Source organism: Urocitellus parryii, chromosome 1 (genome assembly GCF_045843805.1).
Source record: "Urocitellus parryii isolate mUroPar1 chromosome 1, mUroPar1.hap1, whole genome shotgun sequence".
In the NCBI taxonomy this organism is placed as follows: Eukaryota; Metazoa; Chordata; class Mammalia; order Rodentia; family Sciuridae; genus Urocitellus; species Urocitellus parryii.
The window spans coordinates 13,027,168-13,051,044 of record NC_135531.1 but is presented as its reverse complement, the minus strand read 5'-3'; the positions used below and the strand labels follow the sequence as shown (position 1 = coordinate 13,051,044).

The window sequence follows — 23,877 nt, the reverse complement described above, 5'->3', positions numbered from 1 at the left end:
TTCTTCCTCCTGTAGGCAGTGGCAATTTTGACAGCGACATACCCTGTGGGTCACATGCCATATGGTTGGTTGACGGAGATCCGTGCTGTCTATCCTGCTTTTGACAAGGTGAGGCCTGGGGGGCATGGTGTCAGAAGCAGGCTTTTAACATAACCGTTTGATAGACAGGGATCTCGGAGGAGGAGCACGGCTGTTTCCCAACCCCACGTTCCTTTGTAGAGTTCACTCGGTGTTGGGGACTGTTGAAGGTAACTGTGGGGTATTTCCCTGTGAAAATAGCAGGGCACATTATGCTTACATTGATGCTCTTTCAAATTGATATTCCTATGGCCACTTTCAGGTTATTCCTATTGAGAAATTATTTGTTTGCAAAAGGGAAAACAAACTCTCAAAAAAAGTTAACATGTTGTATTTTGTTTCTGTGGTTTGTTTCTTTAAATTAGTACCTTGCTGACCTCATACTAGTGGCTAAGGCGCAGACATGAGGCTGGGACTCTAAGCTCATAGGCAGATGGCTGTCTCTTTGGGCTGGGGTGCATGTGACGCACACTGCCTGGACAGCAAGACTTGTGTCCAGTTTGGTTCTGATGCAACACACTTACTCCTGCTGAAAACCTCTGTGGCAGCAGCGCTGTCCTTCCTCAGCTGCTGGCCCCACCACAGGAAGCACCGAACCCTTCTGACCTGTTGTCAGAACCCTCCTGCTTGTCATTCAGTAAATATCTGTTTCCTGACATCTACATTATTTGGGTCTCTAGGCCTCTCCAAATGGCCAGCCAAACATACTGACAATAACATGCAATGTTTTAAAAGGAAAAGTGGAAAGAGGCAATGTAGCCTGCCACTTGTACCAGCCATTGATAGTCCTTGTTATGTCTTTGATTTCCATAGTCCTAGCTCAGAGCCATTGCTAACACCTTCTTATCTCAGCCCCACAACAACTCTGTGAAGGGAGGAGAGCCCTTGACCCGGGTCTCCTGCAGGCCAGCCCTGGGCGTTTGGGGCTCTGAGTCTGGCTAACACTGGAGCCTCTCCTTCCTGCCCTCAGCACCTTTACCCCGATTCTTGCGGGCACAAGAGCCCTGGGAAGCCACACAAGCAAGGCCGGGCTGGAGGCTACAGCCTCCCCTTTCCTTTGCATAGCCACCAGCCTCTAAAATGCCCCCCTGAAATGGTACATGAGCTTCTTAGAGGGACCAAGACAGGTAGAGTGGGGGCCTAGGGAAGATGCCACACCCTACCCCCACCTTACAGAGCATCTCAGGTGGGGATGAGGTGGAGATGGACCACTCACTATCCATCCCCCTCTTGTTCTGCGCAGGCAGAATTTAGTCCATGTTAGTACATGCTTATGTGAATACACACATGAGCCCCTCTTCTCTCATCTCCCGCTCTTACGTCCCTCCATGTTGCGCAGCATCCTGCAGGCTTCTGTGTTCCAGTCACCTTCTCTCTGTCCCTGTGTACCCACGCTTACCCTCAAACACTAACTCGCCTCCATGTGGTGGGGATCCCACCAGGCAACCCAGCAGGAGCTAGCTGGGCCATCGGCACAGGACTCTCCTGGTGTGGAACCTCCTCAGCAGTCCCTTAGAGCACCCACAACCTGCTGCAGACAGTCACATGCAGCATCCAGGTGCACAGCTGCTGCTGAGAAATGCTCTTGATTACTGCCCCCCACGGAGGCTGGGTTGGAGGAGGCCTGAGTCACTTGCAGACAGGGAAGGACACTGTGTTGAGTGGGTTGGATGCAGTCTACGGATGGAAATTACTTTTTTCATTTCAAGAAATGGGCATATAGAGAAAAAACAAGATGGATGTAAGTCTTCTTGCCATTTTCAGTTCTTGCTCGGAATAAGATTATGTACTGCAATTTGATGACACGGGCAGGTGCTGAAATGGCAGAGCCTCCTGCCAAGGAAAGTCCCATCTGAAACTGGTTTGGGGCCATCTTGAAATAATAAAGCTGAACAATGTCACCCTGTACAGCTTAGTAAGAGCATCCAAGGAAAACATTGCTCTGTTCTTAATCACAGGGCTTAGGAACTGTAAAAATATCCCTTTAATGAGTGCACCTCTGGCCGGAAACTTGAGTTACTCAGAACCCCTTTAAAATCTCGCCCACTGTTTCCATGCATTCCAGTGAGGACACCAAGCCACTACTGGAGGGCCAACATCTTGGACCCTCTGGGTGGACTTCCCAGATTTATTGCCTTGACTGTTAAAGTCAGGAATAAGAGATTTGTGAGGTCAGATTAGGAAATTTAAATTTTCTCTAATGTTTAATTATCATCCATGGAAGAATATGCTCCTGAGCACATCAGGCCAACCAAATGAAATAACCATGCTAATTTAATGATGCATGTGAGTTCAGTTCAGCCACATTTGCAGAAATATTTGCTACTTTGCAAATAAAATATTTGCTCTTTCACCAATAAAAGTGCCCCTGCAGGAGCCCTCGCGTATTGCCATTGACACGGAGCGTGTGCTGTGAGGTCGCCTGGTTCCCTCAGTGTGGCCCCCTCTCACTCCACCACCAGGGCATCCCTCTTACAGACCCTGGGGTGGATGAGAGACCACCAGCATGGTGGGATGTGTGCAGTCTGTCATTCAGAAAAGCAGACATGCTCTAGAGGGTAGAATTTTTAAATGTACACTCACTGAGAGGTTTGCGCTGGTGCATCCACAAGGGGAAGGGAGATTACCTGAGCTTCCGCAGTGACAGAAATCAAAGGCATTTTCCACGAGGCTCCTGTGCGTGTGTCTCATTAGGCAGGACGTGGAGCCAGGTGCTGGAGATTGTTTTTGTTTGTCAGCTCTGGGACTAATTGGATGCATAACGAGGCAGGGGATCTTTCTCTCTGTTGATTTTCCTGGCCACGGGGCCAGGTACTGGCTTGATGGGGTGAGGATCATGCTTGGCAGTGGGACGCCATGAGATGACATCTGAGCCATGCATTCTGGCTGGACACTCAGTGCAGCAAATGCTCTTTGAGACCTTCTTCACTCAAAGAAGATGGTGCTAAGTACCTCAGAGCCATAGAGGGCAAGACGCAGAGTGCTTGACCGCGGAGGCACACGGCCTCATGGGGACTGAACATGTTCCAGGACAGGGTCCACCCTAAGAGAGCCCCATGGTCAGCAGTTCAGAAGGCAAGGCCCAACGGATGGCCAGGAGGCCGAAGGTCAGAAAGGCTTTGGGGAGGTGGGCTGTGGAGATGCTAGCCTTGAAGAGAGGCGGTTTGAGAATCAGGAGGTAGATGAAGAAAAGCGCTGGTGTGCGGGGCAAGAGCAGGGAGCCCCATTTGGGATGCAGGAGGAGAAACAGTGGGAAAGTGAGTTTGGATCATGCTGAGCAGGCCCTTGAGTGCCCAAGGGAATCTCAGTCCATTCAGTAGGAAGGAGAGGAGCCCAGAATCACTGAGCAGGGCTGTGGCATTTAGAAAGGCCTCGCTGGGCTGCGAGGGGCAGCTCAGAGCCACTCTGAACAGGGTGAGGTGAGCAGCCCAGCGCTGCAGGAAAAGGACTGAATCAGTCCAGCATTCGCTCTGGTTAGTGTTGCGGGAACATGACAGCTGTCTGGGAGACCCAATGTGACAGCCATCTTCCACGCTGTCACTTGAAGTTGGCACTTCAGGATCATCAAGGAGAACAGGATGCTCTTTGGGATCCCTGGGGGGTTGGGGGGGTCAGCCAAGGATAACTCTGGGCCCAGTCACCGCTGCCGTTCTCTTTCCCCAGAATAACCCCAGCAATAAACTGGTGAGCACAAGCAACACGGTCACTGCCGCCCACATCAAGAAGTTCACGTTCGTCTGCATGGCCTTGTCTCTGACGGTAAGGGAAGACGGTGTGCGTACCCCCTTCTCCCCCCCACCCTCCCTCTGTGTTTTGTAAAGAGGGAAATTGCCATTTTAAAGGAAGAAGTCGTGTGATCCATAATGTGATGCCGTGCTAACTCAATCAACACCCTCTCCAAAACGTTTCCTTCCTAAATGCGAGTGATGGTGATTCAGTGGAGGCCATCGAGTTCCGGCATTTCTCAGGGCTCTTAACTGATCAGGAAAGTCAGACTTTGCCTTTAATTTGAATAATGCTCTCGTCTTGCTAAACAATTTCCAGCCTAATTTTTAAACATCCAAAACCAGCTTTATGACCATTTCCTGTCCCTTTCCCAAATTTAATTGGCCTTTTTTTTTTTCTATTTCTGTTGTAAAAGTTCCTTTCCTATTACATTATGCTGATGTAGCCATAATGTGCCCCTCTTTATTGAGCCGCTACTGGATCCCAAGCCCTGTCTGCTGAAGATAGAACTGTGAACAACTGTGGGTGACAGCTGACTATAAGTCTGTGGGTGTCCAGGTGCATGTTCTTAAATAAACAACACACCCTTCGCTTATCACCATCCCATGGGAAATTCAAATGTGTGACATAAAGTCCAAAAAATGGAGAAAGTATGTATGTGTTTTATAACCCAAAGGACTTGGTGTGTGATTTCAGGTGGTTCGTAATGTCTATCAACAGTAGCAAAGAAACATGTATAAGTGGCCTTACCGGGTAAACTGTGCCATTGGAGTCGGAAAGATAGAGATGAAATGAGGATAAAACAAAATTGGGCCCGGGTGTGGTGGTGCACACCTAAGATCCCAGAGGCTCAGGAAGCTAAGGCGGGAGGATCGCAAGTTCAAAGTCAGCCTCAGCAAAAGTGAAGCACTAAGCAACTTAGTGAGACTCTGTCTCTAAATAAAATACCAAAAAAGGGCTGGGGATGTGGCTCAGTAGTTAGATGCACCTGGGTTCAATCCCCAGTACCCACCCACCTCCCCCAAAATAGGGGTCTTTTGAATTCAGTTCAGTTTTTCTTGTTCGTTGTTGTGGCTTTACATTTCCCATGAAGTCCTATGACCATTTCCCTTTGTGTGTAAGTATGTTACAGAAGTGCCTGGTCCAATAAGCAACCAATAAGGACCAAAGGTTATTTAAGGCACTGGGTTATGCTGAGAACAGGAGCACAGTAGGTGCCCTCCGTGACCATAAGGACCATTTAACTTGATAAGACCTGTTAGTGGGCCTTTAAAACCAAGTCACCATACGTTTGAAACCTTGAACAGACATTGCTTTGCAGGCTACAACTTAATATTTGATGCATCGCTCCCACACCTGAGTAGGTTGTGACAGGGGTAACTCCAGACAGTGGCCCGTCACAGAAGGCCTCTGACCGCTCTGAGACGTAGCCTCATGTCCTCAACGGCTCATCCCCACTAACAGTGCCCCTCACACCCTTCTGTCCCTTGTGAAGCGGGCACAAGTCCGAAACCTCTCCCCAGGCCGCCTCAGTGGGAGGAGCTCTGATAGCGTGGCCTGCTGGGGTGGCGCTGGTGACCCCAGGCGACCTGCCTCTCCATTGGCATTCCTTCCTTCTGTAGTGTGCAAGTTTTTCCATAGTTCCCTAAAATATTAGCAAAACATTGAACAACTTTGAAACTGTTTAAAAAGAGTATTTTAGGAAAAAACAGAGAAGTTTCTATTCTAGGAAAACACCTCAGCTTTTGGAGACTCTGTTAAATGACTGGGAGTTGAAAGTGAATTGAGTCCGCACCAGGCTCTGTGACTTGGACGTCATTCACACAGAAAGCCAGCAGCTCTGGGCTGTGCCGGACTTGCCACCAGAGGTCTGCCTCCGCCTTCTTCCCCCACATAAACATCTTCCCACAGCTGGAATGGCGTGTGATGGGGAACTTGACTGCATTGGGTATAAGGACAGTCCTCTCTTGTGGTTCCTGGGCAATAATTTGTACAAGTACAAAATTATAGTGCTGGCTGCTGTGGTACACACCTGTAACCCCAGCTACTCAGGAGGCTGAGGTGGGAGGATCGCAAATTCAAGGCCGGCCTGGGCAACATTGCCAGATTCTGTATCAAAAAAGAAAAAGAAAGAAAGAAAAAAAGAAAAAAAAATATTCTGTAGCAAGTTTATTTGGAAGTGATAATGACTCGGATCTGGAAAAAGGCTTACGTCTCTCAGGTAGAGATATTATGTATTTAATTATTCTACTCCCAGATTGAAAAAACTTCTGTAAACTACAAGTATCTCAGTAAATACTCACCTGAGAAATAAAAGACTCAGAATTCTTTTTTGGAACAGAACTTGGAGATGAACTAGTCAAAACCTATAATTTTCAGAAGAGGAAATGACTCAGACAGAACAAGCAGCTTGTCCAAGTACCCAGCAGAACAGGCCAGGACTCAGCCCTTTGGGGCCCTGTCCTGTGAACTGTGCTGTTTCCAAAGAATAAGAACAAATATTGGTCCTTGGGCTTCCAGACCGGAGCGCTTGACATCATGCTTGAAGAAATGGTGGCTTCTTTAACATTAGAAACCATGGTATTTGAGTTAGCTTATAATATTCTCACATTCATCATCCTTATCATGACTAAATCAGTCAATCCAATGTCTTGGCTAGAGAAATTGCCATCAAAAAAACACGTGGAAAAATGTGAAGCCGTGTTTTTCTGAATTCCACATGAAGCTGTCTCTCTGAGATGCACGAGCCTTTTCTTCCACTTGCCATAGCTGTTCTTACACATCACTGCTGCTCCAGGGCTCGGAGCCGCATCAGGCAGGCCTGAGATGTGGTCCGTAGGGTCTGCCGTCCTGCCCGAAAGAGGGGCACAGTAAATGGGCAATCAGCTACTTTTTGGCTGGGGTGAGGATCAGGAAGACACCCCCCCACACACACCAGCTGCCTTCCTGAGCCACGTTTTTTTTCACTATGCTCAGTTTATTCTATTTTTAAAGTTCTTAAGAGGCCCTTTACTCTTGAGTCTATTTTTATTGTTTGACTTTTAAAACATCTTAATGTGTGGAAATTAATGTAGCAGAGGTCATTGAAACAACTCAACAGCAGTGTGCTCCCTCTGTATTCCAGTAGATGATTTTATGTATAAAGTGTGAGCTTCCTTATGACTCTACAGCTTCCTGTGCACCACCCAACAGTAGTATGATTTCCTGTGCTTAGCTCTTTGGGGAAGTTAACTCTTATCCCTGAGTCTTAGAGAAGGCTGACCCCATGGGCCCTACAGACACTCAGTGATGCAGTGATACTAACTGCACTTGGAGGTTTGTTTTGTTTTGTTTTGGTACTGGGGGTTGAACCCAGGGGCTTCTTAATCACATCCCTAGCCCTTTATATATTTTGAGACAGGGTCTTGCTAAGTTGCTGAGGCTAACCTCAAACTTGCAATCCTCCTGCCTCAGGCTCCTTATTCACTAGGATTACAGGTGTGAAAATTCATCTCTTTTCATCAGAAAGGGCTCCTTTTCAGGCCATGACAATTTGGGTTCAATGCCTGACTTGACCGTTGAAAAATACTACTGTCACTTTGGACAATAGGAGACTGATATTACAGTATGCTACGATGACATGTATTCCCTATTATAGATTTTCCATTTAAGTTTGAAGTATCTACCTACTCTACAAGCTGCTTCTGCCCTCACACTCTTACCCTACAAGGCTTTTTTAATCACTAGGTTTCAAGAAAAGCAGCTAATGTCCTCTGCCCAGTTGGAAAACCAGGTGAATTCAGGAGGAGCGTAGAGCAGAGAAACAGGAGTGGGTTTCTGTTCCTGTTAGCATCCTGCTTTCAGTCCTTCAAAGCATGCTCCACGGGTAGTGCTGACTGATCTCACCATCTGAAGAGAGCGAGGATGGGGAAAGGGGCATCTTTAGTCAGTTCAAAAGATTTGCTGCTTCAAAACGGCAGACTGTCATCTAAAAATGAACCCCCTCAAGAGCAACGAGGGAGTGGGCATGGTGCAGACTGAGATTAGCAAGGGGACCGCAGACCGGCAAGCTGCTGTTTGAGGTGAAGGACATCACGATCCAAAAATATATCCAGAGTAAAGCCATTTGGAAGAAGAGCTTCAAAGGGTGTGCTTGCTCTAGGAAGCAAGCCAGTCGTAGGCACAAGGGGAGACTCGATTACAGACAGGCCATCCAGACGCGAAGAAGAAGGCATACCCTCGGGGAGCAGGGGCTGCTGGAGCACTGAACCTGTCTGTAGAGGTGTGGTCCCTGTGGCCAGTGTTCTGACTGTAAACACAGTGACAATGTGTCCTAAGGAGCTGTGCGTTTTGCCAGGCACAATGGTACGAGCCTGTAATCCCATCGGCTCGGGAGGCTGAGGCAGGAGGATCGTGATTCCAAAGCCAACCTCAGCAATGGCAAGGTGCTAAGTAACTCAGTGAGACCCTGTGTCTAAATACATACAAAATAGGGCTGGAGATGTGGCTCAGTGGTCGAGTACCCGGTACCCACTCCCCCCCCCCCACCCCCCAAAAAAACAACTGTGTGTAGTCAGTGAGGGGATGGTGAGCTGAGGAGGGCGTCAGGGATGAACTGCCCAGAGCTGAGCTCAGGGGAGGACGCCAGTCACACTAAGCTTATAGGAACCCGCCTCTGTATGCCTGCAAGGAGGGGAAACTACAAGCTGCCGACCAGGGTGGGGTGCATCTCTCCAGCAATACTGCTGGTGGGGAGAAGCACCCCAATAGGGGGACAGACCACCCAGTTCCTGGATCTCAGGCCAGTTTGGTGCAAGTCAACAGATCAGGCTGCTAAAATGACCAAATTTGCCAGTTTACCCAAAACATGTCTTTTTTTTTTTTTTTTTAACTCTTTCTGAAGTTCATAGCCCTCATGCTAGGTGGGTCAGCTTGAACACTTTGGGTGGCTTACAGCCGACCAGTTTTCATTGTGACGTCACAGACGGCGTTCTAGGAGCATTTGGTGTTTCTCTCCTCGAGCTCCCTGCTGGTTTAGCTTTGGGGAGCTGGAGCCAAGAGCGGGGGCCCCTCTGTTTCAGGATGTGGAGAAGAATCCATGCAAAGCACAGGCTGCTGCTGCTGCCGAGGCCTCCCAGCCCCTTTGTACACAATGGACATGGGCATCCGTCCAGATGGATCCTGGCAGGCAGAGCCGGCAGGCCACTTTTGTGCAGTGGACAGCCTACACAGCCATACCCAGCACCCGCTGCATGCCAACCCCAGAGAAAGTCAGAGGGGGCGGGGGAAGGAGAGGGAGAGAGACTGAGTGGGCTGAAGATCAGGAAAAGAGTGAGAGACTGTTCACAGAAAGAGAAGAGAGCCTGCTGCAGAAAGATGGGCAGGATGGCAGAGGGGGGCAAAGGGAGGCAGGGAGAAGGCAGAGCCCGAGGCCCTGGGGCTCTCACAGTCCTCTGCAGCTCTGCCTTTCCTTTCAGTACAAGTTGCTGTAAACTTATAAGAATTTAAGAAAGGGGTATTTTTTAAGAAATCAATAAATTTGACAAATTGTTAAACGGTTTTAAAAAAAAAAAAAAAAAAGTCACTCCACAGGTTGATTTTTGGCAAACTGACCTGTTTCAAGAAGGTGGGCCAGGGCCAGGCATGGTGGTACACGCTTGTAATCCTGGCTACTAGGGGGAGGCCGAGGCAGGAGAATCTCAAGTTTGAGGCCAGCCTCAGCAACTTATTTTGAGACCCTGTCTCAATATAAAAAGTCAAAAGGGCTCTGCGGTAGAGTGTCTGCCCTGTGTGTGTGAGGCCCTGGGTTCAATCCCCAAGACTGAACAAAACAAGTGCATGTGTGGAATGCAACTCCCAGCAGGCTCTGCGCACGCGCATTCAGATTACGCCCATGTTGTGGGGCTGGCCAGAATCCCAGATGGCTTCTTGCTGGCCACCTAGGAACTGGCCTCCCTCCACTTCAACAGTGGAGGTGGCAGTGGTGACGGGGTGGCGGGGGTGAGGTGTTGCTGTCCGAGGGAAGGCTGCCAGATGCCAGCAAACCACAGTGCCTCTCACAGCTGGCTGCAAGGGCATCTGAGGTCAGTGGCAGTCACCATCTAAGGATCTGATTCGGTTTCTTGGTGTTTGAGGGGTTTTTTTTGGGGGGGGGGTACTGGAGATTGAACCCAGAGGCACTCGACCACTGGGCCACATCCCCAGCCGTATTTTGTATTTTATGTAGAAACAGGGTCTCACCTCTGCCATCCTGCCCATCTTTCTGCCCCAGCTTAGTGCCTCAGTGTCGCTAAGGCTGCCTTTGAACTCGCAGTCCTCCTGCCTCAGCCTCCTGAGCTGCAGGGATTACAGGCGTGCCCCCAGCACTCTGGGCTTGCTGTCTTTAATTCTTTAGGATAAATAGCACACCGTGGTGTAGCTGGGTCATAGGATCGTTCCGTTATTAGCTTTTTGAGGAACCTCCTTACTGATTTCCCCAGTGGCTATGCTAATTGACATTCTCACCAACAGTGTAAAAGTGTTCCTTTTTCCCACATCTTTTCAGCACTTATTGTAGTTTGTATTTTTTTTTAATGTACTTGCTCTTTTTTTTTTTAAGAGAGAGAGAGAGAGAGAGAATTTTTTAATATTTATTTTTTAGTTTTCGGCGGACACAACATCTTTGTTGGTATGTGGTGCTGAGGATCGAACCCGGGCCGCACGCATGCCAGGCGAGCGCGCTACCGCTTGAGCCACATCCCCAGCCCCTGTAGTTTGTATTCTTGATAATTGCCATTCTGACTGGAGTGAGATGGACTCTCAGTGTATTTTGATTTTCACTTTCCTGATTGTTAGATAAGTTGAACTTTTTTTTTTTCATATTTGTTGGCCCTTTGTACTACTTCTTTCGAGAAGTATCTATTTCGTTCTGTTGCCCATTTATTGAATGAGTCATTTGGGTTTTTTTTGTGTTGAGTTTTTGGAGTTCTCTATATATTCTGGATATTTCTTCTCTGTGGAAGAGTAGCTGGCAATTTCTCCCATCCTGTAGTTCTCTCCTCACACTGTTTCCTTTATTGTGTGAAAATTTGATGCCATTCTATTTACTGATTCTTAGAGTTCTTTCCTAAGCTATCAGAGTCCTACTGTATGTGGCAGTGTTGACCCTACAGGTTTTCTTCTAGCAGTTGCAGTTTCTGGTCTTATTCTTAGGTCCTTGAAGGATCTGATTCTTGAAAGAAAGTTAAAATAAATTTTCATTCTCAATCTTTATGACTCTTGCCTTTTGCAGCCAGTAAGGGATAAAAGGGAGACCATGAACCAACCTAGAACCTTCTATTCTGATTTTTATGGGTTACCTCGCATTATGTGATTATTACGGGTTGTATCACATTATGACAAATATTCATGCATTGAGGTGCTAATCCCCACTACCTCAAATGTGATCTTAGTTTGGAAACTAAGGTTTTGATGAGGTTCTGAGACTGGGAGCAGTGTTTCATGCTTCTAATCCCAGCTACTCAAGAGGCTGAGACAGGGGGATTGCAAGTTCGAGGCCAGCCTCAACAACTTAGCAAGACCTTGTCTCAAAAATCAAAAATGAAAGGACTGGGGATGTAGCTCAGGGTAGAGCAGGTTCAATCCCCAGTACTGGGGAGGGGGTGGAGAGATGAAGTTCTGAAGATGAGGGGGCTCCCGACCCAGCATGACTGACATTCCTGATAAGGAGCTAAGATGATACCAGAGATATGATCTTACAAAGGTTGCACTGTGTTGTTGGCTTGTGTTCTTGCATGAAAGGATTTCAAGCAAGACTTAGTAAAAGTATAGCAAAGTTTATTAGAAGAGAAGGAGGAAGAGGGGAGCACCCCCAGGAGAGGGTGGGTCCACCCAGAGAGGAGAGTCACAACTCACTTCTTTGTGTCTCAGCTATTACTGAGGTAGGAGGGAGATGGTTAGAAGGTCCCTCCCTCCCGACTGTCACCTCTGGGCTCTAGGTTAGCTAGCAACCCAAGGGCAACTCTTGACCATCTTGGCCTGGCTGACAGGTCCTGGCTGGGACAGGTTTTTATTTATGGTGGGTGAGCTCTATCTTAATCATCTTGCTTTCCTCTCTGGGGATCTCTGGTCTGTGTTCATGTGGGGTCTTAAATTTAAGACATCTTAGCAGTTAGGCCCTTGAGCAAACAATTTTTGTCCTCCCTTGAATTTATCTATCGTCCTCTTGTTGCAAGAGGAATAGTTTATAGAGCTGAGAGGCGGGCGGGGGTCCTGAAGCAGCTAACTGGTCAGACCTTGAGGCACCACTGAGACAGGGCTGTGCACTAACTGACTTGCTGTGTACTATGTGTTTTCTTAAGTTCTCACCCACTGCTCATGTCTAACTGCTATCTCACATTCTCTCAAGGGCATAGGTTTGGGCACAGGTGCAGGGAGCATGTTGTGCAAAAGCTGGAGTTCAGTGACCACAGCAGAGGAACTCCAGATGCTGGGGAGGCCTGGACTTTCCCTAGGGCCTGTCCACAGTGATTTCCCACTCCAGAACTGTAAGACACTAACTTCCTGTTGTTCTGAGCCACCCAGTTGTATTTGTTACAGCAGCCCTGATAAACTAATCCGCTGATGTTTCCAAGATAAAGGGATCTTGTCATCACTGAGACCAGATGGACTGATCAACCAGACTTGTAACTGTTCAACTGACTTTTGTTTCTAAATTCTCCATCCCTTTAGTTTATATAGGACATCTATTATTTTATTTCCAGATTCTCATGAGTAGAGGATTTGCTAAGAAATACTGTGCAGAGCGGTGCTGTGCCTGCATTCATGTGTTTAGTTGTTTCTTTGCTAATGGTTTTTTGGGACAGAGGGTTATAGGCATCATAGCTTCTGATATAAGTAAGTACCAATATCAGATTTAGGTTACTTGGCTTGTTTTTATTCTTCTTTTTATTGATTGGATAATCCAGCACATTTCAACTGGACCCTTGCAGAGCCCAGGACTAACTTGTACCACTAGTAACTGAAAAGCTAAGATATTTTTCCCATTTTTAGAAAACAAAGTAAGTTGCTAGTATTTTACTCAATTGTATTTATCCTTCCAAATTGTCTCAATCTTGATCCCTTTCACTGTTTCTCATTTAAATCTTACAAATTGTATCTCTGCATGTTCTGCTGCCAATGACAGAATGCCACAAATCTGGGAAGTTCTGATGAAAATAGATTTAGTTTGGCTCATGGTTCAGGAGGCCTGAGGTCAAGGGCCCACATCTGATGATGATCTTCTTCTTCTTTTTTTTTTTAATCTTTTTGTAGTTGTAGATGGACAAAATGCCTTTATTTATTTGTTTTTGTTAATTGTTATGTGATGCTGAGGATCGAACCCCGTGCCTCAGGCATGCTAGGCAAGTGCTTTGCCACTGAGCTACAGCCCCAGACCAACGATGATGATGATGATCTTACTGACGAGCCTCAAGGTGGTACGGGGGTCACACGGGGAGAAGGAGGAGTCCATGCATCTGTGTGACCAGAGGTCTCTCCCACTTCTTAAGAAGCACCAGGGTTGATTGCCAGGCTCCATCCTGATGACCTTATCTAATCAATCACCTCCCAAGACCTACGGTCAGATTAAGTCCCCACCCTGTCAGGACTCACAAAGGGGTGAAGCTTTCAACACATGAATGGTTGGAGGCACAGCCACACCCTGTCCAGACCACAGCCTGAGTGGAATCTGACTGGACACCAAGTTATAAAAATGACTTATTTTTATAAGACAATGGGTTTATCCTGCAGCTGCCGAGTCACACTGTTCCCAGCCCCTTCAGCACCCTGGGAGGTTAAATCTGGCCGGGGCCTCCCTGCATGAGGCCTGGCACTGCCCTCCCCAAGTCCCACCACTTCAGCGGCTCCACCCTCCATGTTTCTCTGGTGCTAGGGCAGATTCATGTAGTGCAAGGTTGGCTCTCCTGAGCCACTGCTCCACACAGTGGTGAAAGGCCTCGGGAAGGCCTGAGGACTGGACTTCCAGGAAGAAGGCCTAGGACTCACCGTGGCTGTTCAAAAATTTGTTTTCATTAGCTTAGCTCAAGTACAGAAAAACAAAAGCAGTCTGGGGCACATGGCAGGAGTGACAGTGTGGCCAGCAGACCTCAGATCCCCCTGGCTCAGGCTGACAATCACGGGAAATGTGGAGGAGAACACAGGATGTGGTGGATGGCCGCTGGAGAGCTGCGCTGGCTTGGGGCTCAGGGTCACTTTGGGCTCCACCTGGGATGGCTTCCTAGCAGCCTGAAACTCTGGAGTGATTTAGGTATGGCTCCATCAAGCAGCTGTGAAATGAGCAGAGGGAGGACCACCCGATTAGAATCCGAAATGGCCCTGTGTCTGTTTACTGAAGTAAGAGGTCATATGACTCTGGGCAGAAGAAAATGATGAGAAACCACTCTGGTGGTGCAGGGGGCAGAGGGCTTTGCCAGGGCCTGGGTGTGTCCAGGGTGTGCAGGCTGCACTTAGCCCTGCCGCCTGGGAAGCTCAGTCACTTTCAGCTCAAGAAAGCCCTTGCTCCCAGCGTTCATTTCCTCTTCAAGGCACACCTCTGCACTGGTGGCTCTGGGTCGGACGGCCCGCCTTGGTCAGGGTTTTCACGGCACCATGATGGTACTCAGGGGGTCTTTTGGTTCCTCCCAAGCCCATTGCAAGCCCAAAAGGACCACAGTGTGCTGCTGAGAAACTGCACATGTGGCAAATAATAGTGCCTCAAAAACCTGCTCACCATTTATCAAGTGCCACTGATACTCCCCAGAGAGGACTCCTAACTGATGCTCTTGAAAAATGAATTGACCTTCCCAAAAAGAAATTTCCAGAGGGTCAGGTGCACTCACTGGAGCCAACTTCTCTCATCTCCTCTCACTCGTCCCTGGCCTTGGAACTGGTTCAGGTGCCAGGCTGCTCATCCCACTGTGCAGCTGGGGGGCTCTCCTGACCCTCGACTGCCTCTGTGTTGATTGAAGAGAAGGGACAGACCAGGTGGGCATGGTGGCACACTCCTGTGATCTCAGCAATGGCAAGGCACTAAGCAACTCAGTGAGACCCTGTTTCTAAATACAACGCCAGATACAAAGTAGGGCTGGGGATGTGGCTCAGTGGTCAAGTGCCCCTGAGTTCAATCCTCCATGTCACAAGGGGGTGGGGGGCAGCCACAGCATTTAGCCCAAGCTTGAGTCCAGAGCTGCAGAGCACAACGCTTATGGAGATGGCCCCGGAGCCACAGGGCCCTGCAGCCCTGCGCTCCCCCTTGCATTGTTTAGAAGGGGCGTGGAGAAGGTGTGCACCAGGAAGGTGGCCCTGAGGGAGAGGGTTACTAAGGCAAGAGGCCTGGGGATCACTGCATCTCCTCCCTAGGTCTATGGAAGACAGTTCCTGTCCTTTCCTTTTCTTTTTTACCTTGTGTCTCCCTAGTACCAATCAGGTCTGACCTGATCAGGTCTCATGGACTAGAGTTATAAGGCTACACATTGTTATTTCTTTTTTCTTTAATTAGCCACATGGCTACATTGTTATTTCGTTTTTCTTTAATTAGCCACATGGTTACATTGTTATTTCTTTTTTCTTTAATGAGACACATGGCACTGTTGCCAGGATTATCATGACACCTGGTAAGATCAATTGATTGTACTCTTGTGACAGTCCAGGACTGGTCCCATCTGGAGCCCATCTTTTGGATATTTGCCAGGCTGGGCCCTCCTGGCATCTCCCCAAGTCTGTGCTTCCTGGTCACATCCATGAGTACTTTCACCACATGGGTGTTTGTGATCTGAGCCTCTGTGCTTTTAAAATCATGCCAAAAGCCCAGCGTCCCTCTCATCTCTTTTCAGATCCTCTTAGTGTTTGCTTACCCTTCCTGGTTTTAAGGTGGCCCGACTGAGTCTGCTTTGTGCCACCTAACAGAGTATCTCAGACTGGGTAATTTACAAAGAACAGAGAGTTATTGCTCCTGGTTCCAGAATCTGAGAAGTCCAAGGTGGAGGGCCATGTCATCCCATGACAGAAGGGCACAGCGAGAGAGAAAAAGAGGCAAACAGGGGCTGAACTCAAGGTCCTTAGGAAATGAGCCCTTCAATGCCCGCCCCCACAGCACTCTCCCAGATGGTCCACCTCTGGCTGCTGCTGCTGTAGGGCGACATGGACTCCCAACCTCCATTGGAGCCACCTCCCACATTCACTTCTCAGGCAGAGGTGGCCCCTCACTCTGTGCTTTGCTGTCATTGTTTCTGCCTCTGTCTCAAATCCTTTTTGGCTGGCAGGTGCCTCCTTACCAACCTCTCCCAGGTGCAGACAGGTGCCCCTCACCTGTGCTCCCAGCACCAGGGTCTTGCCTTCCAGGACACTGGCACATTAGCAGCTGGCCTGGTGCAGGAGACCAGAAACCTTGAAGGCCACAGATCCTACACTTGGTCTGGCTGCCAGGAGCTGGGTAGAGAGAGCCTGTGGTGAGCAGATGACCCGGGGGTGCATGTTCGCTGGCTGCATCTGTCTCTCCTTCCACTCTGGTACCTGTGGTCCTTCAGATGCACGTCTCCCTCCTCACTGGCCTGTGCTGGTTGTGTGGAGAGAATTTATCTTTTGAGAGCTTTTTAGTCTCCTTGTAGGTTCTCTGGCACTATCAGATCACACTTGTCTTTTATGCACCAATTTTGAAATGCTTTCTTTAGTGTCCCCCCCAAACCCCAGTTCTGTGAATTCAAAGAGGTTATGGTCAGCCTCTCTCTTCTTGCCTGTCAGGGTTAGTCCAGTGAGGCCATTCCCTGACTTGTCCTAGCTTCGCCAGATCAATCTGTCTGGAAAGGATGAGGCTGAGCTGCTGGAATAAGGAGTGGGTGGCCTCCAGATCTGCCGAGATCCCCGTTTCCTTCTTTCCATGGAAATCCAGGCCTGGAATTCTACCTCAGCTGGCTGTCTCTGTCTGGCTTTACCGCCTGCCCCAGGCCAGGAGGCCCAGAGGTGCCATCCAGGAGTGCAGTCCCCACAGAACTGAAGAGTGTTTGGTGTTTAGAACATCTTACTCCTAAAGCTTCAGGACTTCAGGTCTCAGAGAAACCCAGCCAGGAAGGGGCAGAAGCTTCAGGAAAGGTAGCAGTCAGAAAAAAGTCTGCTGGGTGGCGTCCTCCCTGGGACAGATAACTCCTTTCAGGGAGGCACAGCACACTCAAACAGTGTTTGTGCTGCCTCTGCCGGGCAGAGCCTCAGGAAGCAGCATCATTCTGAAGATGCCAAGAAGAACTCCCGCTCTGCCCCACCCCACCCTGCCACCACCTTTGCAAGGCAGCAAAGTCAGGACAATGCCAGTATTTATAGTGCCCTAATCCTCAGCAGAGCCAGACCACTCTAATCCTCGGCTCCTCTGGGGTCTGAGCAGGTGTCTAAGGAGCTGTTGGCAGATAAAGGCAGAGGCACTGGGACTGAAACACCCTGCCTGGGATTCAGCACCTAGAGTCTGGCCCAGCCTCTCGAGCCTCAGTTTCCACAGTTAGAAGGCTTTTCCATATCGTCGGGCTGAAGTTCCCCTTGCAGCTCAGCCTGGGCTCCTCAGCTCCCATCTTTGCCCACTCTCCATGTTTCACAGGTAGGGTCAAGTCCTTGGGTCATTCCTGGTTGCATCCCAGTACTCAAACAAAGCAGTTGATTCTGAGTCCTCGGTGTGCTCGAAGGCTAAGAACCTACTGTCCCACAGGACCTTGTCCTGGTGGCCCTGTTTTCCAAGTTAAAAGTTGAGTTCCTGAGAATGACCTAGCCTCACCTTCCTGTCCCTAAACTTACCCTCCAGCATAGCTTCATTCAGCTACCCTGGGCCATGCTGGGGCCTGTTCCAGCCATGCACCATGCTGGCCATTGGTCTAGAACAAAGGGGGCCTGTTCCAGGCTTTGTTTCTGCTGGATGCCCCACCCCCATGCCAGGAGGTGGAGACCGCTGCCTCATTGTTCCCATTATCCAGCCGAAGAAAAGGGCTCTCTTGTGCAAGGGGGATAAAAAAGGAGCAAAGGTAAATGAGCAGAGTTCACAGCTTTCTCACACCAGTGTACTGCGTCCCAATGGCAGGAACACTGCAGCACCTTGGGACCTCCAGGAGATAGGGAGCGACTAAGATGTGGGAGTCCCCCAGGCCTGGGTTAAACTCTTGGCCCCAAAAGTGACCTGGGGCAGGTTGCCCTGTGACCTCATCATAGAGAAGCAAATAATGATTTAACTATCCTGGGATTGTAGGGGGACCAAATGAGAGAACATGGAAAACTCTTGGCCTGTTAGAAGTCATTGGTTAAAATTTCTTCATACTTCTTTCTAGAAGCTCACATAGTCCAACATTCACTTTTTATTTATTTATTTATTTATTGGGGGGGCGGGTACCAGAGGATTGAACTCAGGGACACTCGACTACTGAGCCATATCCCCAGCCCTACTTTTTGTATTTTATTTAGAGACAGGGTCTCACCAAGTTGGTTAGTGCCTCACTGTTGCTGAGGCTGGCTTTGAACTCATGGACCTCCTGCCTCACTGGGATTACAGGTGTGCTTCATGGCACCCAGCTCCAACATTCGCTTTTTAAGCCAGCATACTGTAGATTTGAGGGGTTGATTTATTCATTGGCAGGTGGGGGAGAGGGATTGGTCCTCAGGTCTCAGGACAGATTAAAATAATTAAGACTAGTGCCTAAAGACTCTGCCTAAACCCTGTAAACAAAATGTCAGTGCAAATCCACATGCGTGTTTTAAAAAATTAACAGATGAATAATCATGCTGTACTGTTATGAACAGGTTCCAAAATTTTTCCTTAGTTTTTTTTTTCCATTTTACTTAAATGCACATAACATACAATTCCCAATTTTAACCTTTTTTGACTGTACATTTAAATATACTGATCAAGTCATGGTGCAGTAACCACCATCCAGCCACAGAACTCCTTCCACCTTGCAGGGCACCATGGCACATGCCTATAAATCACAACTACTCCAGAGACTGAGCAGGAGGACTGCAGGTTCAAGGCTAGCCTCAGCAACTTAGTGAGCCTCTGTCTCAAAAAAATTTTTTAAAGGTGGGGGCACTGTGTAGCTCAGCAGTAAAGCATCCTTGGGATCAATCCCCAGTACCACCAAAAAAAGAAAGAAAGAAAAGGGTATGTGTGTGGGGGGGAGGACTCTTCATCTTTATCTTGCAAAACTGATACTCTACCCGCCCCGCCCCCCAGGCAAAATCCAAGTTGACTGTTAACAGTCAAGGAAAAGGAAAAGCTAACAGAAGCTGGAGTGAGTGTGGAACTTTCTAAATATTCTTCAGGCTGAGTAAGAATATGAAAGAATCCAACATTGTGTGGGTGTACTATATGGCTTGGTGCATGGCGCCCCCTGCTGTTTATTAGTTTCTTCCAACCAGTACTTTGTGCCACCTCTTAAATGCTTTTTTTTTTTTTTTTTTAAAACCATGAACATGGTTTAAAGGTGATGGTTGTATCCTACTCCCTATGGAAGTATTCAGTGTAGATGGGTAATAATTATAATTATCACAAGCCAGAAGCAGAATTCTGGATACACAAATACTTTTTCATATGCGTTTCCAAGCTTCCTAACATAGAAAACATATCTTCTACTTTATTGGATTCTCTCAGTAATATATTAGTTTACTGCATTTTACTTGTCTGCTAAAATTCTGCCTGCCTGAGCTTATCTAATAAGTCCTATAGATAGTGAATCAGTGTGCCACCTTCTGAAGCTTCTCTTCCCTTTGAATCGGGACTTCTCATATCCCTGCCAAAGCACATATAATGATCTGCTTGATCCCTGAAGACATCTGCAGGGGTCTATTTTATTTAAAACTTTTTTCTGCCAAAATATATACATGGTTAACAAGTATATGTGTGTATGCACACACTTGTACACCCTTGTACAAATAATGGGGAAGTACAGAGAGGAAAATGAAGTCATTGCTATTCTCACCACCTACATATGACTCCACTGTCAACATTTAATTGCAATCCAAGTAAACCTTTTACAGTAATAATGGTAGACATTGAGGGACTGTGCACAGTGCGCCTGCTCCAGGAGAAATGCCGTGTGCTGTGTGCATGGCAAGACTTTCTTGATGAAGGAAGGAGGACACTGGTTTGCTTCATGGAGTCAAGAAAGAAAGTCCAAACAGTTGGTAGACTGGCTCCTCTCTGGAGGGCACCCTGTGAGGAGGCACGATTTCAGAGGTGAGGGCACTGAGGCCCAGAATGCTGAGAAACTCTGGGAGGCGAACTGCAGAGGAGCCCGGGGTCGTAACTGAACCTAGCAATCAGACTGCAGAGCCAGGATCAGCAGCACCTCCTCATGCCCTGTCTTGTTGAGGGTTAACCACCAGCTTGCCCAGTGGAGATTTAAACCTGATTAAACGTCTGTTGAACCTTCCTAAGTTAAGGCTCCAAATAAAAATGATGTCCAGGACCAACTATTTTAATTTAAAACAGCTGCACATGGTTTACTTGTTCTCACTGCAGAGGATAAGAATCTCATTTACTCCTAAATCCTGATTATTCAGGACAATGAGGAAAGCCTGGTGAGTTCCTTAAAAGTATGGCCATCAGCCTTTGGAAATCAAGTCAAAACCAGAGCACCAGCTGCATTTCCAGCAGAATAGAGTTCCCTGAGGATGTGGAGCAAGGGGCTGCCCGCTGTGGCTGGGTTCTATGTTCTCTGAGTTCAAATGCTGATGAAGACAACCCGCTTCTCCCAATCTCAGCCCCTGTTGCTCTCAGCATAAGTCAAGTTCATCTTGACCTTGATCATCTGACCCAGGCTTCTGCACTATTGAGTTACTTTTTTCTTCTCTTTGCCTCTGTGCTCTTTGGAAGGAGGGTGAAAAAGAGTGCCCCAGCCACCTCACAGAGGAATATCTAATGGATTATTTAGAATTCTTTGGAGATTTGTCTCATCTCCCCCATCTATATATGGCAACACGGACTCGTAGATATTTATTGTATACTTTGGGTTATAATTTAGTACTGTTATTTATTTTGTTGCTCAAATCGTTCCCACTTTGGCAGTTTGGAACTCCTTTTGGCTGGCTCCTTTGTCCCCTTGATGTGTCCCATTTGTCTTTTGAGCACTTTCTTGCTTCCTGGCACTATAGACACTCAGTTGATTCTCTTGCACATTCCCAGCCTGAGTCCTAGAATAAGTCATTTCTCCAAGGAGTTTGGTTTCCTTTGATTGGGAAATAAATAGAAAAACCAAGACCTGGGCATGGTGGGTGCTGTTCTGTTCTGTAGGCTGCCTCTTAATGAGATAATATTGACAGCAGTCTCCTCAGCAGAAAACCCAGCCCGAAGCTGCTCAGAGAAACGAACCATGTTTGTTGTCAATAGGTCATTAGGTTTGTGTTCTTGTTTGGAAAAGTTGGTGTCACTGGGTTCTGCAAATATTTGAAGAACACAGCGTGTCCTGGTCAACTAGAAGGACATGTTCTAAGGCAGCTCTACGGTGGCTGAACTCAGTTAGAATGACACTTTTTCTGAAATATTTTTTGACAGGTTAACTTTCATAAAGCTACTTGTTTTCTGAAACATACGGCTTACATTAGGCCTGGTTTTTATGCAGGAGTCAGTGTATTGTTCAGGGAAAGCTGACCTGCAGATAGGACAGCTTTTAGCTTTTAGCAAAAAGGAATACACACAACTGAAAAGCAGATATGGTGTGTATTCCTTTCAGGACATTGCAGGAAATATTCACTTGTTGAACTTGCTGGAAGGTGGGATTTTCATAGTAGAGGCATGGCAAAGGCTTCAGAGACTGCAGGGGCAGAGACAGAGAGAGCTTTGATATATGTGGCATTCCTTCCCTTTGACTTCCCTTTAACTAATGATTGCTCAAGCCCCAGACCAGACTGATGGATTTCATGTCAATGTTCCTGGAAGATCCAATCTGGGCCCTTTGTGTGTGCGTGGTTGAAAACTCTGGCATGTGACCTCGATAAGAGGCTTTTTGAGTGTGCCTGGCATAGGTGGATACTAGATAGGAAACAGTGAGGTAGTAGTCAGAGTCTCGTGGTGGAACTCTAGACATGGAACACTGAGTTGCCATCCCAGAAAGCTCCTATAAAGGTCCATCAATCCTTAGCATTGTGGTTGTATCAAAGTGTCAGTCTGTATTCACTACCCAGGTTTGTTGACGTTGATGTAAGTGTATCAAATGATGTGGGCATGCACACCACCATTGTGTCCTCTTATTAAACCCCCTCCTCCAAAGGATAGCTGATCACTTCCTACCTGACAGCAGAAAGCCTCCAGGTGAACATTACCCATGAGGGGAAGCCAGAGGGAGGCATTACCTGGCTGTTTGCTACAGAAGCACGCGCACCATCCTTCTCTGACAAGCAGTTGAACCCTCCTCTCCGCTTAGTTTGTTGTAATTTAAAAGCCACTTTACAGTGATTTTGTAAAGCCCAGGGAGATTGCAACATGTGTTTGAGGCATTATCTCACATTCAGATTATCGGTGGCTACAAGGTAAAGCATGCTAATGAGTCTCCTGGAAGCTTCAGTTTTGAGCAGAATATGGCCTCAGTCTGTCACTCTAACCACCAGAGAAACAGAGAAGGGCTGTCTTCATAGGTCCTAAGGCACTGATTGATTCCACGCTTGGGGAGGATGTTCCTTTATCTCAATTGTTTAGCGCTTTACTGCTATGGGGAAAAAATGGGGCCTAATGTAAAGCTAGAAGTAGGGTTTGATCCTTCTGTTTTGGAGGATGGGTATACAGAATAAATTGTATCCCCGCACCATGCTTTGGAATTGTTATATGAAATTATTGCCATACCTGGGCTATTTTTTGTATATACACACAATTTGGGGGGTATGCCTGGCACAGGTGGATTCTAGATAGAATACATACAACAACAAAAAGTAAGGTATTTTTTTTTTAATGTTTAAACATGACACAGTGGCCATAAGTGATGTCTCACTATTTTAGGTCAGCAGCTCTGCAGTGGGAAAAGATGACAGGCCACTTGTCCAAGACTCTCAAGTAATAAAGTCCCTGAGCTGCAAAGTTGCTAGATCTGAGGGAGTATTTTTCCCATCATGTCAAAATGGGGGTGATTGCTGGCAACAAGCAATAGGGTTAACGGAAGCACATCTGCCATTTTGAAAACCAGTGGGATGTACTTCCCAGATGCTGAAAATACAAACAGAAAATTCTATTGCATTTATAGTGATTCATTTATAATAGATCCTCCAAGGTATTTTTTTAAATGTTTAAACATGACATAGTAAATAGTCCCAGCCTTATTCCGTGAAATTTAATTTACCCAAAGCATAAAGGATATTATATTCTAAAATCTCAGTATTCTATTTTCATACATGACTCTGATTTACTTTATAATATATTCTGTTTTAGAGAAGAATCACTTGCATTTTAGGAAAAGAATATAAGTATTTGATGGAACTGGCATATTTTTAACAATATCTTCTAAAATTACTACACTTTTTAAAAATTCAGGTTTTTAAAATCAGCACAAAGTTTTAAAGATTCTGCTAAGGATTGTTACTAATAGCCCTGCCCCAGCCCAACTCCTCTAGAGACTTTTCCTTCTGGTCCTATTTCCTCTGTGACTCCTTCAAGTCTTTGGATGGACTCTGACTATGTCACCTTGGGATAAGATGGGAAATTATTTAGCTAGACCATGACAGCTGAGTCCTGATTCCCTTCCTTTCTTAAACATCTTTAGTTTTTCCTGAACTGAATGATCATTTTTTCTTAGTTCTTCATGTACTTAACATTAAGTTTTTTCCTTGTTTGGGTAAATCCACTGTCACATAGAGAGACACGTTAGACTTCCTGTATGCCTCACCCTCTGAGTGTGTCTCTGAGCCTTGCTTCTGGCTCCCGTGTAGGCCCACTGACTTGCACACCTGTCGCAGACTTCCTGGGATTGCCCCTCGCCTCCATCCCAGAGGTTCCTCTTGCTTTTTTTCTTGTAATTGAGCTTGGGATTCTTCCTTTTCTTCCCCTGTGACTCCCCTCCTTGGCAGAGCATACTTCCAGTCCAGTAGCAACTTCCTCTTTTTCCTTTATTTCCTTTTTTGGGGGTGGGG

General features: G+C 47.2%; 1 protein-coding gene across 1 annotated transcript in view; it reads left to right on the top strand.

The window, feature by feature from the left end:
• The window catches only part of Ankh (ANKH inorganic pyrophosphate transport regulator), a 134,111-nt gene that overhangs the window by 101,989 nt on the left and 8,245 nt on the right, over window positions 1-23,877 (top strand). The window contains exons 7-8 of the mRNA XM_026392381.2: window positions 16-108; window positions 3,742-3,837. Coding sequence (XP_026248166.1) covers window positions 16-108; window positions 3,742-3,837 — 189 coding nt within the window. The remainder of the gene's footprint in view (window positions 1-15; window positions 109-3,741; window positions 3,838-23,877) is intronic.